The sequence below is a fragment of the Nothoprocta perdicaria genome, unplaced genomic scaffold (genome assembly GCF_003342845.1).
Source record: "Nothoprocta perdicaria isolate Ctin4 unplaced genomic scaffold, notPer1 scaffold_2, whole genome shotgun sequence".
Taxonomy (NCBI): domain Eukaryota; kingdom Metazoa; phylum Chordata; class Aves; order Tinamiformes; family Tinamidae; genus Nothoprocta; species Nothoprocta perdicaria.
In genome coordinates, this window is record NW_020455204.1 from 5,783,380 (window position 1) to 5,796,908 (window position 13,529).

At 36.2% G+C, this 13,529-nt stretch overlaps 1 protein-coding gene across 2 annotated transcripts in view; it reads right to left on the reverse strand.

The window, feature by feature from the left end:
• ADGRD1 (adhesion G protein-coupled receptor D1) overlaps positions 1 to 11,789 on the reverse strand; it is a 118,941-nt gene extending 107,152 nt beyond the window's left edge. The window contains exons 1-7 of one of the 2 annotated variants that reach the window (XM_026037815.1): positions 11,417 to 11,789; positions 11,284 to 11,320; positions 7,528 to 7,611; positions 4,802 to 4,897; positions 2,793 to 2,915; positions 1,451 to 1,630; positions 79 to 333 (exon numbers count right to left, since the gene is read on the reverse strand). In XM_026037815.1, coding sequence (XP_025893600.1) covers positions 79 to 333; positions 1,451 to 1,630; positions 2,793 to 2,915; positions 4,802 to 4,897; positions 7,528 to 7,611; positions 11,284 to 11,320; positions 11,417 to 11,542 — 901 coding nt within the window. In that variant the 5' untranslated portion in view covers positions 11,543 to 11,789. The remainder of the gene's footprint in view (positions 1 to 78; positions 334 to 1,450; positions 1,631 to 2,792; positions 2,916 to 4,801; positions 4,898 to 7,527; positions 7,612 to 11,283; positions 11,321 to 11,416) is intronic. The other variant, XM_026037816.1, reaches the window with a different exon arrangement.
• Between the last annotated feature and the right edge of the window lie 1,740 nt (positions 11,790 to 13,529).

Genomic DNA, 13,529 nt, shown 5'->3' on the forward strand with positions numbered 1-13,529 from the left:
AACATCTCAATTGTTTCACGTTTATAACGCACTTCATCTTCACAGAAGAGAGCTTACAACAACAGTWCAAATGCTCACCTATAGCAGCTGTAAAGTACTGCTCAACTTCATTGGCAGTGAGGGCCCTTTCCCATATGATGAATTCATCAAATGCCCCATTCACATAGCGCTTGGCGTGATCCCCCTCTGTCCCAGTCAGTAGATTGGCACTGGGGTCTCCATAGTCATAGAAAACTTTCCCACTTGGATCGGTTGTGTTTAGGGTCCCRTTCACATAGACTTTCAGTCCTTCTCTTGATTTCCAAGTGAAGAGAATGTGTGTCCAATAAGGACCTGCAAAATATTGATAGGCACAGCAAAATCCATGAATCAATTCCATTTAGATTCTTTCCTATTTRCTGCATTTTTTGCTAACTTGTGCAATGCCGTAGAGCTGTATTGAAAGTGCTAACAGTTATGGAACATTTGTATCACATATTAATCTTTCTACGCATGGAAAAGTCCATACTTCAGCAGAATTCCTGTTAGCTTTTGTTTGAACTTCTGTTGGAGCTCACTGACGTTGCATAAATTACAATTGTGCTTGTACTATTAGCCAAGATTTGAAGTCTCTTCAATACTAACTCAAAACTCACTCATTCAGCAAGAACTGCATAAAAACTGCAAGAACAGGCAAATAGATCAACTCAAAGTTGTATGTTTGTTAGAGCTCAGAGACATAAAAAAAATTCATTTTTATTTAGAATTATCTTACTATTTAAGCTTTTACCTTGAAATAACATTTCTAAGCTGATTTATTCAATTGTAAAACTGTGTTCTATRAAGAAAAAAGTCTACTTTCCCAATTTAAAAGTGATTTAATTAAGAGAAGATTTAAGGATTGCCAGTGGCCTTATCAGAATCCAAGAAATTCTTCTAGTCATCAGGTAATACCACTTTCCAGCAGTATACAATTTAGATTCAAGATAAAGGAGATATTTTCCATTCAAAAAAATGTTTCTTAATACCATGCAAGGCATAAAAAAACTTGATATTTAACAGGTAATTAAATTATCAACCCACTGAACACATAGCAAGATATTTATTAAATGAGATTTATATCTGGGACGCCCGATAGCAACAAACATCCAGTTTTAGAATATACCGAGAGCTGTTAGGGATTAATATGTATTCCTCACTCTGCTGCTTCTATGTAAGCACTCATTAATCTCGATGTGATATGGACTCTGTTTAAGGAACATCTGGAATACAGGCCCAAGGATATTTACAGAATGGCATCAATTCACAATTTCTCTCTTCTTGCATCAAGGGAGCTCAGGACTACATCTCTTTTCCCCTGCTTTCTTCCTCTCCCCCAAGTCAACCTCTCTTTACTGAAGTTGTGTCCTTAACATTATATCCCCCTACAATAAAGTCAAATAACAGATAAATGAAGAGAAGTTGACTTTACCTGGTGGACTAAAGCTTGCCTTCCACTTCATCATTGCATTTCCACGGGTATAAAATTCCACAGAGCCTTCCCCTTCATTTGAACAGATTTTGAAACCACTGGAAATGACTTTTCCYCCAGAGGTAGAGGGAAACTTGGCCTGTTGGTCTTGAGTTTTCCAGAAAAAGGAAAACGTGACTCCTGATGGAAGGGAGGGGATTTTTAAATGAAAATAAAAACAAAAGTGCAATTGAAAGATTCCAATGCTGTAGAACACAGAGTGGAAATTCTTTTGAGGAGAGATCATCACATAAACAAGGACAACATTTTTGGAACCAACAACACTCTTAACAGTTTAAACTAAATAAATATTTATTCCTTGGGTTTGCATCACACTGTCACATGCCCAGCACAAAGTAATACCCACTGCTTCCTGAGTAGCTCCTCTCAGTTGAAACTAATGTTCCTGGAGTACCAAAATAATGAAGTTTATGACCTTTAGATATTTCAAAACTCAAACTTTCTTACAACATCTTTGCTTGTGCTTAACAAGTAGCACCCGTTGTTGACTATACTGACCATTTAGACTTCAACCTAAAATGTAAAATTAAAAAGACTATAATGTAAAAGGAAGATACTTTCCTTAGAAAAAGAGTGCTTTTTTTGGCAGAAGGAGGGATATTTTTTAAATTGCTACAGTGATTTAGTRTTCATTGTTTATGATTTTGTCTCTTCACAGTTTATCTGTTGAACATTTCAGTGTTTTATGGGTTTAATGTTCTTGTTTGTGAAGTATTGCAAGAGCTCTGGCTCTATAAAAATAATTTATTCTGATTATGTTATACTGTAGCTGTAGAAGTAGTAGTACTTATGTTTTTTATTTCCCAGTGGTATGGAAAAACTGCTAAAAGATATGTTATGTAAAAGAAAATACGCCCGCAGTAGGATACTCAATTACCTTTTTAATACTTTCAGGTAGTATCTGTGTACCGTCTGATTTTTTTTCTACATTTTTAAAGTGTTAATGCACAATTCTTACTACAGCAGCTCACAATAATTGCTATTTCATATAATGTTACTATTYCTGCTAAGACATCATACTGCAAAACCTAGTGTCCTAAATATGAAAGCTATAGGGTGGCTTACCTCTTTGTTGAGTAGTTGGTTTTCAGTTCTAATTTAAATTGTAGCTAGAAAAGACTAATTTTTCAGCAATTAATACTAAATTATCTCGAAAGATAAGGGGTCAAAAGTTAGAATTTTAGAGAGCTTGTTTCCACTAAGAAATCAATGATTCTCTATTATTTAATGACATAGCTAAACAGCATAATAAAAGCAAATAGTAATGATCAAGCTGACTGACCTTCTGGTCCGCAAACTTCTGGATTACTAATGCAAGAATTTTTGTAGCTCCCAAAGAAGAGAAAGGTAACCCCTTTCTCTTCAGTGACGTAAATTCCTCTGTTCACCATTCCTTCTATAATATCTAAAGAAGGAAAACCAAAATAATTTTTAACATATATATCAATTGAAACTTAATAGAAACATTGTTTTAACATTCATACACTTGATATGCTCATCTGGCCCAACTACGTTGGGACTGTTTGCTTTAAAAAACYGTACAGATTATAGTTCTCATTTCAAGTTTGTAAATTTTTTATACATTTTGTATTTTTAAAAATCATAACATCCCTCATCCAGCTTTTTCTTTACTAAATAAACTGTTTAGCTGAACAAGGCAGCCAAAAAAATCCTCATTATTTCAAAGTAGTTTGAATAAAATTGACACGTTCCAGAATTCTGATTATAGTACATTTCATATAGAYATTTGTCCTACTGTTAAGAATTAGAGATGGTCAAAAAATTCTTCATTGCATTCAAAAAATATAGAGTTTTTGCCCCCCACCCCCMCCCCCCCCMCACACAGTATTTTCCACATTTCTCTTCAAAATGACCAAGGTCAATTTTCATTAAAAAAAACCAGTGAAATACATTTGACTGGCTGTATTCAAGAGGCACTGATGTCCTTTTTAGATATGCTTTGGTAAGTCATCATTATCATTTGGAAAATCTTTTTCTAGCATGTAATTGTCTTGTGCTTTCTGATTGTGATTTTTCTATTGTTTGCTCTTAAAAAAGTTTATCCCCAATATCACTACAAATACTGGACAGTTTTCAGTTATCTTTCTCTTCGAGCAAGGAGTTAAGATCTCTCTCTTTGACAGATCAATTTTAGTTTCTTTAAAAATATTGAGAGCTTAAGTATTACAGACTGAAGTAAAAAAAAACCCTAAATTCTTAGAGTAGCATAAATTCTAGATCAACTGAGCCAGAATCACCTCCACAAGGTAAATGCATTCTTGTTTCTATAGCATTTCCTTTGCCATTGATGTCACACCTTTAATGTTCATTTTGAATTAGCTTATTATGTGAGAAGTATGTAAATGACCTATAAACCAGATAAGTGAGAACTGAAAAGAAGTAGGTCAATTGAAGTTAATTATTAATAGASTTCACATTTGCCAACATGTTTTTACAGTTAGAGAGTTTAAGAACTGTGGTTTTAGTCTTCTAATATAAACCTGGTAGYATCTGAGCAGCCTAAATGACAGTTGTAACATTTTCATCCTTCTCCTTAGGCCAGATTTTCCACAAACTAGATGCGAGTTGATACTCAACTTTAAGGTGGACAACAGGTCAGATTCTGATCGCAACTGCACTTATATAAATCTACAGCAGGCCTAATGACTTAAATTACATTACTCTGAGCTTATGCTGGTGTATTTATAATGTTTCCAATCTGTTATGTTTCTGCCTGGGGAATTGTCATTTTCTCTTCTTCATTTTATCTCCTGGCTTATGTTGACATTTTTAAAAAGTCATCAAAAGAGCACACCTCTATGAGATTTGTGTCTGTTTTTGCTATACGTTAATCAAAGATGTCATGATTGAAGAGCTCTTACAGGCTTGGCAGTATTGGTTGYGTTTGCCTTTCCTAATGAGTCCCTTAAAACGGTCTATAAATTGGCGAAATGGTTTTTCCTTTTAACCTTGATAAAGGTCAGCCTTTTGTTCCTATATATCCCAATGAAATATCAATTTAATTTAAACTTAAGAGAAACATTTTAGGTTTTAGAAAGCCTCTAGTGCCCATCCTTCCATGGAAGGCTGAGTACGAAGACATAGTTCCAACTAATTCAGAGTAATTCAGGTAATGTTGCAGGAGTACTTCTTAATTTATGCCGCTGTAAGCACAAACAGAATTTTAGTATCATCAGTTGAACCAAAACCCAGTTTTAACTTTGAATCCAAAGCACAGGAACCATCCAAGCTTGACAAATGCGGAACAAAAAACAATGTGTAAATCCTCACCTACAGTTGCAGAGAAGTTAGAGTAGGCAGAGTCATTGGTATATACAAAGGTAGAGTTATGGGAAGGAAGCACAGTGAAGTTGTGGATTCTTAGAGCTGGGTGGAACAACAAAAGAAAACAGCAAAACAATGAATAAACACAATCAGTAATGAATTAACCAGTTCATATCTCTCAATATACCACAGATGGCCTTTAAAGCTTTATACAACCACTTCTCATCTAGGACTTGTGGAGGTGTAAATACTGAATCATTTACCTATACTATTTAAGYAGGTACAGTATCATTAAACCCTGTCTTTTCCAACAGGAAGTGCAGAGGAAAAATTCTAAAACAAGACTACTACATTCAATGAAGGRCTCTCATAATTATACCAGTAATAAATTTATGTAATTATWATAAAGATTCTGGTACAAAATCTGTTAGTAATTCAARTCTAAGGACAACTGGAAAACATAARCKCACCTAGGATAGCCTCAGCTTAAAGGCATTTGTTTAGAACTGTTCTATCTACTGCAGTGTTCAAGAACCACTGAATTACTGTTAGARATTCAAATTATTGGGGGCGGGGGATGGCAGAATCATTTTTGGCATTTTAAGAGTATCTTGTATCATAGAGCTATTTATCCTCAGCAGAAAAATCTTTGMAGAATCTGATTCAAAGGCCATGAAAGTAAATAGAGACATAATGATGGATGGGGAATTTAGACCAAGCTAAGATCACAGAATAAAAAAATGCTCAGTATCAGAAAAAAAAAAAGTATCATAAAACCTCAAGACAAAAAACGCATGGAAAAGTAGAGGTCAGATGAAAAACATAATCACGTCTCTGTTTTTTCAATTCATTGTATTTATGTTGATTGTGTCCCTTCTATTGTTCCTACCAGCTTTACTGCTGAGATAACCAAAAAAATAATTTGCTGACACCGACTCTCGCCACACAAATGCATTGAGAGATATAAATCTGGCTTCACACRCAATGACTTCAACAAATAAAATGGATTAACATGACGGACAGATTATGATGCTTCAAGGATTTAAGAGGAGAAATATGGAATGAAAATAATTGCATGACATTATGATGAGTGGAAAAACATCAAGAAAGACTCCAGCAATAAGAGAAGGGCTGTGTAATCAAAATGGTATCAAAACAAGAAAGTTGCTGTCAGCATCAGATTACAACAATAAAGAAAACTTCTCTTGTATTTCAAAGTCGGGTATCAGACAGACATTTAAAACMTCTCTTGTAATTATACCCATGTATAAGGCAAACTATAAGCAAATGAGAACTAAGCATCTGCATTAGTCACTATTCAACATTGTCAGAATTGCACTGCAGAAAAAGACCTTGGATACTGGCACCATCTGCCAGTAGTTAGACAGGGTCCTCCAAACCATTTTTCAGCATTCAGGTCATCGGCTCCTTTATAAATATATTTAACACAATGGCATAAGAGGAGTCAAAGAGGATCGATGAAGGGAATCGGCCCTATTCCTGTAAGAATTTTTGTAGAATCAGCAGCTGTGTATATTCTGCCATAACTCTTTCACGATGCTGAAGTAAGACTTGGGAATTTCACATGYACAACGCCATTTTAATATATTCTTTTAAAATACTCTTTGTAACCTTAATTGTGCAATTATATTTTTTTCTAATAGTGGTATTTTGTGTTTCATGCATTTTTCAAGTATTTAAAGATAACATGTTTCTAAAAAAGTTCCAAAACAGTGCTAGATGGAGTGCTTTACTCCAGCTGAAACTAAGTGCAGTCCACTGCAAGAAAAATTATTTACCATGGTTTTGAAGAAGTCATACAGTAATTTTTTTGTAGGCCAAATTACAATTCTGTTGAAGTCAACTGAAATGCTACCATCAGACTCTAACAGGAATAGAGTATYGCCCTGACTTATTTCTATTTCATTCCATTTCTTTATGAATTTCTATCATTCCTTTCCTTCCTGGAAAATTCCTTTCTTTCCTGGAAATGAGAGTCCAAGTCTACGTTCAAAATACTTGAAATGAGAGATTTTAGCTTTTTATAATATTTTTCCTCACCTATAATGTAATAAATTTATGTGTAATAACTAGCTGTARTTACAATAATACGACTCTCCTGATTACCAACTTCCTTTCAAATTAGTGAGGATCTTAGCTCACCAAGCCTCTCATGATTTAGATAGGTTTGCAAAGTTTTTAAACTTTGTTTACTATTGCTACAATGTTGATTGTAAGTAATCATTCAAGAATAAACATAAATGAGCAATAATGATCAATAAATATTTACATAACAGCTTGTGCTTCTCTTTCTATGGACACTATGCACAATTTTCAAAAGTGTATGTAGAATTTGGGCATATAACTACTTTGAGGGAAAAAAAATATGTATCTTAACTATTGGCACAGCCAAAGATCTGAGTATATTTATGCTTGTTAATGAAAAAATCAACTCGCAGGAATATGATTTTAAAGTAACAATTTATCTATACAATCCCAACAATGCACAGACACCTCAAAGTTTCCAAGAAAGCTATACATTTTAAAAAAAAAAAGATATACTCAACTGTAATGTCATCTGGACATCCAAGCATTACCAAAGCATCAAAAATAAGTCTCAACAGCTGTTGGATAAGAACTAATGCTTTTTTAAATTTCTCCTGTTGCCTTACTACTTACAAACTGCCACAAATACTTATGTTATTGCCATTGTCAACAAATCGTGTGTCTACCTCCATTTGAATCACGAAACTCATGAATTCCATCCACGTATTCCAATGGCCAGTAATGTGAAGCTGATGCCAGAACTTGGAACCCTTTCAAGGAAAAACAGATGAGCAGGTCATTTAAGTAAGGTCCAACACCAAGTRCAACAATTCTTCTCAGAAGAAAACAATAAAGGTGGTCAGTAGGTTAAGTAAAACAAGATATTTTATGTAAATCAAACACTGAACATAAGCAAGGAAGGCAGACTATAAATCAAAAAGATGTATGACTTGAACCTCCTCTGCCAGATTGCCCACTGCAGAGATTCCTTTTTTTCTTTTTTTTTCCCCCTTTTTTTCAACTAACTGCATTTGAAATGTACAGTTATCTCTGATCAAATCTCTGCCAGGGTATCAGGCAGCAGTTRAGGATCTTGTGCAATAACTGTAGGATTCTAATAGATGCAACACAGCAACTCCGACACACACAGAAGGGCTTCTGTGCTTCTCTAGCATACTTGGTCTGCGCCACCTTCATGTAGAGACCTCTTCTTAGAGGACTCAGCTCTAGAATTCCAGGGAATAGGAGAAGATGCTAGTAAATTCTTGGGAGTCTTATATTCTCAAAATGCACAGGGGAAACCATATAATCAGAAGGTATTGTATTAATCTGAGCACTTTTTAACCCCTTTCTCTAAGGGACATGCTAGTTAGGCTAGTGATACCCAAGAACAGAAGACCTGTGATGTGAGTGAGAGCGTGTCTTAATCATTGCTGCACAAGCCTCAAGTCCTCTCATCTTAGCATTTTATAGGAGAACTAAACCCTATAATGAAAGGATTTTCCATGTTTCTCRAGAGACAAGGTTCCAATATTAAGCTATATATGAAAAGAGTTCACTACTCTGCRTTAGCTACTTGTTCAGAATCTTATTCCCTACATCAAAAGCTATGCAACTAATGAGAACATTTTGTTTTTTTCTCAATGTCCTCCTCAGCACCAGGTGGACAAGCTGACAAACGCAGAAAATCTGATAGATCTGATAAGTCTGCCCACTAGCACATTTATCTCCCCAGCCTAATTGACAGAATTTAGAAAAGATTTCAGGGAGATATGACTTTTCAAACCTGAGCAGAAGCAGGCTACCCAAAGCAATTAAATTTTATGTTAAGATAACAATTCTATTTAAGGGTATATCATTAATAATGTAATAAACTAAGAGCTGTATTTCATATCATCTTGTTAGATGCAAGAAACCCTTTATTCCCAAAATTAATTTAACCCACTGTGCTGGAAGAAACTGAATAGGTGCCTATATCAATGATTTTAGAAGGTTGACACAGACATAAATATTATAGTGATTGCAAATGAGAATGTTTTTCAAATTAAAACAAAGTACTAAGTAATGTTCCYTGATACTGACAGCCTATCCCACACTTCTCCATATCCTCAAGAGAAATCAAAAACTATTTGCCTATTTGATAACCATTCCAGTGTCACAGACTAAACATTTGCACTGAACTTAGAGGAGTTAAGTTTTCTTTACATCCTTGAACTCTCTATCCCAAGGTGTCCTGATCTCTTCTGCTGTCTGGTGTCATCTCAGAGCTGTGACAAAGCAGCCTAAGATCCTCTGAATAAGAGAACAGAACTGATCAAGCTGCTAAGCATCACAATAAACAATTGCAGATATGAGAGCACAGAACTAAAAGAAGGCGTGCATCTCCTGAGGATACACAACCTACTCAAACATCCTTCCAAACTGAACTATATCCAAGGATAGCTGACAAATGAATCATAATTGACCAGAATATGTTAYTGGCCTCCCTAACCAGGAATGTTTGCAGTTGCCAGAGAGGTTCTCCCACAGAAGGGGAACATGACAGTAAATAAATGAGAAAGGTCTGGTCAGAGACATGGATGAGCTCCTGTGGTTACATGTGCTCTGCGTGCTTGGAAAATACAGAAAAAGGTACAACCGCTCACTAAAGGAGAAAGCACTTGTAAGTTAAGAAAAAACACCACCACACAGACAAAACTCAATCTGAAAATCCCAGGGAATCCAAACTGCACTAACCTGAGCATGGCAAATATAAAGGCAAATAGGGCATAGGTACAAGAAGTTGATTTCCATTTAGGCAAAGTAAATCTCGTTATGTGCTCAGTTCTATTTTTCCAAGACCATACGCTGGCAGAAGTGGAAGTGAAGAATTTCTCCCACATTAAGAACATCCACATAGACAACCTGTGCTAGCACAGCTCCATCTCAGACTACCGGCTCTATTTTGCTAAGCACATAACATGCCTGTAGTTTTGCAGTGTGCTTTTATGCAAATATCTCTTGCTTCCAATAATATCTTTCATGTTAAAATTTACRGAGACTTGATAAAAAAGTAGTAAAATAGAGAGCAGAAAAAAACCAGAAAGATCTAGACACAAAATAAATTGAAGCAATGACATGACACAAACACTCTTAGTTATAGTTCTGTTCCCACAAAGGCTTTTATGCCTTGATGCACTTGGTATCAGATAAGAACCTAGAGAGAAGTTGTATTTTAAGGTGCTTATATTTAAAAGCTGATGGGAGGGTTTAAAAATGAAAAACAAATAGAAAAGAGAGAATGAGAAACAAAATACAGGTACAGCAGAGGAGTGAATTGCTTACTGCTGCACTGCATGGAAACTGGCTTCCTAGATCCCAATCTGAACTATATAAAACAAATCATGCTGCCATCTGCCATCCCACTTACAGTATAGTCCTAAAACCATGGTGGGGGACAGGGAAAGGAGACCTAATGACTTGAATTCAACTTCTATTTACAATATTCTTTCAGTAAGTAACTCTCTTAAGAATCACGGCACTTGTTTACTACCCAGTTTGATCTAAAAGGATCGCTCATAGTTGTGTTCTCATGTATGTGTAAGTGCTGTACAACTTGCCTCCTTATGGAGTGTGGCAGGATTTTTCCTTTATTCTGTCACCAATTAAGAGACAGTGATCCTAATTTATTTCCAGACTGTATTTTCATTGTTTTCAAGTGAAGGCAGGACAAAAGAAGGTAACRTGGCTAAAGACACACCAATAGCCAACAGCATGGCTTTTCCTCAGCATGCTGCATTTGGTTACAACAATCATTATATATGGTTAAAACTTCAAAACGAAGCAACATGTAAAGTGGCAAAACAGTAAAATTGTGCTTGTACACCACCATGAGGCTTGAGGTTAAACTATTTATACAAGCACAAGAATTCTGCAGTTATACASAGAGCTCAAAGGCGCTTTGAGGGAGTTTTTCTGCACTGAAAACAGATGAGAGCCCCAATATGCTCTRTGATTGATTTAAACTTAAGTAAGAAGGCTGGGGGCAGGGTGGATGTCCTGAAGCCAGCTCAAGTACTGGAAAGCATACAAACCGTAAATATTTAATGGCAAATCAATGAATTTAAAGTGCTGAACACTATGAAATTGTGGCAGAAACTCATCTGCGTAGAAGTCTGATTTGGAGAACTCATATACAATGATCAATTAGTAGTACTTTCTGAGTTTTTCCTATACAAATACCAGCAGGTTTTCCTCCACTCATTTTTATGTGAATATTTAGTAGCAAAAATTACTTCAATGAGTTTTAATTGTCTGACACATATACCAGTCCCATACTGAAAATATAATAAAATCTGAAGCAACYGCTGTTTCTTTGGAGCCAAGAAAAACAATGAAATATACAGTCCCAAATGAAAATAAATAAAGATACTGTCATAAAATATAACTAGAACATTTCTTACCTGGGTGCTTGGGAAGCTGGGACGAGTTTCCACACACCTGCACATAAAACATTACATAATCAGACAGCGTGAAGTAAAATTTGCTAAGAGTAATCCAAATAGATCTCAATGCTAGTCATATTCAGAATATTACCTGATACTTGGACTGCAATAAAATCAACAAAAAATAATGACAACAGAGTATAGATAATAATTTCTTCATGATATTTTTAAGGTTAAAAGTACAACAGAGATCAAATTCCTGCAGTGTTTCAGTCATAAGTTTCCCTTTGCTCCTTTTTGTTTTAAAAGGGACATTTTCCACGCAGGTTCAAAAAGTCTGTTCCTTTAGCAATGCCAAAATATTCTTCCAGAATCTTTCAGTAACATCCACTTTCTTCACACTTTGATCTCTTCATTTGTCCATAAATAAATTATCATGATTGRAGCAAAAATCATAAGAAACATGCACCAGATCCAAAAATCGTACTKTTCCACAGAAAGAAGTCAAATTCCTGTCAAACTATGCCAAACAAAAGACTGCTTTCAACTTTCTCTAGTGGTCTCTCTCTCTCGTGGTTTCCTTCCTTCACGTTGTCAGGGATCTGAAGCCAGCTTTGGTTTTGCTAGTAAGAAAGTGCACTTCCTTGTAGCGCGCGGGGCGTAGAGCTCTTTCCCATTTCCTCAGTAACTGCACTAAAATGACTTGTTAACTCCTCGCTCGCTCGTCCAGCTCATGTTTGCAGCTCCATCTCGCACCTCCTTGGGTGGAGAGCAAGTCCGAGTGATGTCACGCTTTCTCCTCCAACTTTGTCCCATTCTGGTACTCTATTTATATCCTGTTGCTGCCGTCTCTTTGCAGGGTCCTGACAGSAGCCAGCTCGGAGCAAGTGGAAACAAATCAACGTGGTTCAGCAAACAGGCGGGGGAGATTGCTGTGCTTAGCAAGCTGCGTGCGGAGGAGAGAAATAGAGCTGGGACCAGTGCTCCTACTGCAGTTTCATAGCAACAATAGGACAGCTTAAGGGGGAAGTTTTCGAAGATCTGAAATATTTTTTCTAACATTTTTACTAAAAACRTGGGAATGAGAAATCACAATGAAGCTCAAAAGTGCAAAAAATAAAAGAATTGGTAGAAATYGGTAGAGTTCGGGTGTCCCTTGCAGTGAGCAACTAGCTACCTATAAAGTAGATTACAACCAAGTGAAACAGCAAGCAGCGTTTCCATCTACTCCAACCCTACTAGCTAATAATGAGGAAAACACTAGAAGAGATACACAAACATAACCTATCAGCATAGAAGTCCTCTAGCCCATTCTATCCTGCCTCTTTTATTCATCATTTCTTCAGTTTAGGAATATATCAATCAATTAGATCGTGTTTTCAGCCCCAGATGCTTACTCAAGCAGCAGAACATTCTCTATCTGAAATCCATGAACACACAAGATGCTGATATACAGAAAAATATAGCATGTTTCCATGCTCGCCACTGACCATCCATGACTATCTCCAACTCTTAAGTATTTTTAAGTTATCCTTCCCTCCCTTACTTTCTGATTTGTAGCTCTTAGCCCCATTCCTTCAAGATCCTTTATATTTACCTGGTCCTTTCCTGAGATCTGTTCTTCCCAAGATATTAACCTTCTTTCCTACTTCTTTTCTTCTTAATCATGGCTTTTTTCAGTACCAGGCTCTTGGCTAGAATGGAGTATTGCTTTTGATGAAAAAAATTTCCACTGACACTCTAAGCAGTTTACATAGCAAGAAGGTCGGTAGGTTTACCTAGTGATCACATCCCGATTTACCCAGGTGGCCTCTCAAACACATACTGAACATCTGTAGTGCCTGAAGGTATCCCAATCCATGCATACAACTGCAAAGTAAGGGGGACTTTGGGACTCCAAGCACCAAAGAGAACATTCAAGTTAGAAAGCAGCAGGATATTCATGAGGCATGAATACTACAATATTACAAAAATGAATTATCGGAGAAGTTCAATAGTAGAAGAAAATGAGCATTTGGGTTGTAACTAATTTTGGATGTACATTACAAAATAACTGAGAACTTCAAAATTTTCCAGGACCTGAAATTCAGTTTCCTGCTTAATTATAACCAGTCTCGCTTCTGCTTCTTCTCCAAGTTCTGCTAATCTCCTTTCACTGCCATGGTTAGCCAGAAATATGCCTCTAATCTGAATGGAAGAAATCCGTGCAAGCCCATGAGTTCTGCATCATACCCTATCAGGTAGGGCCATCTTAGAAATATTGA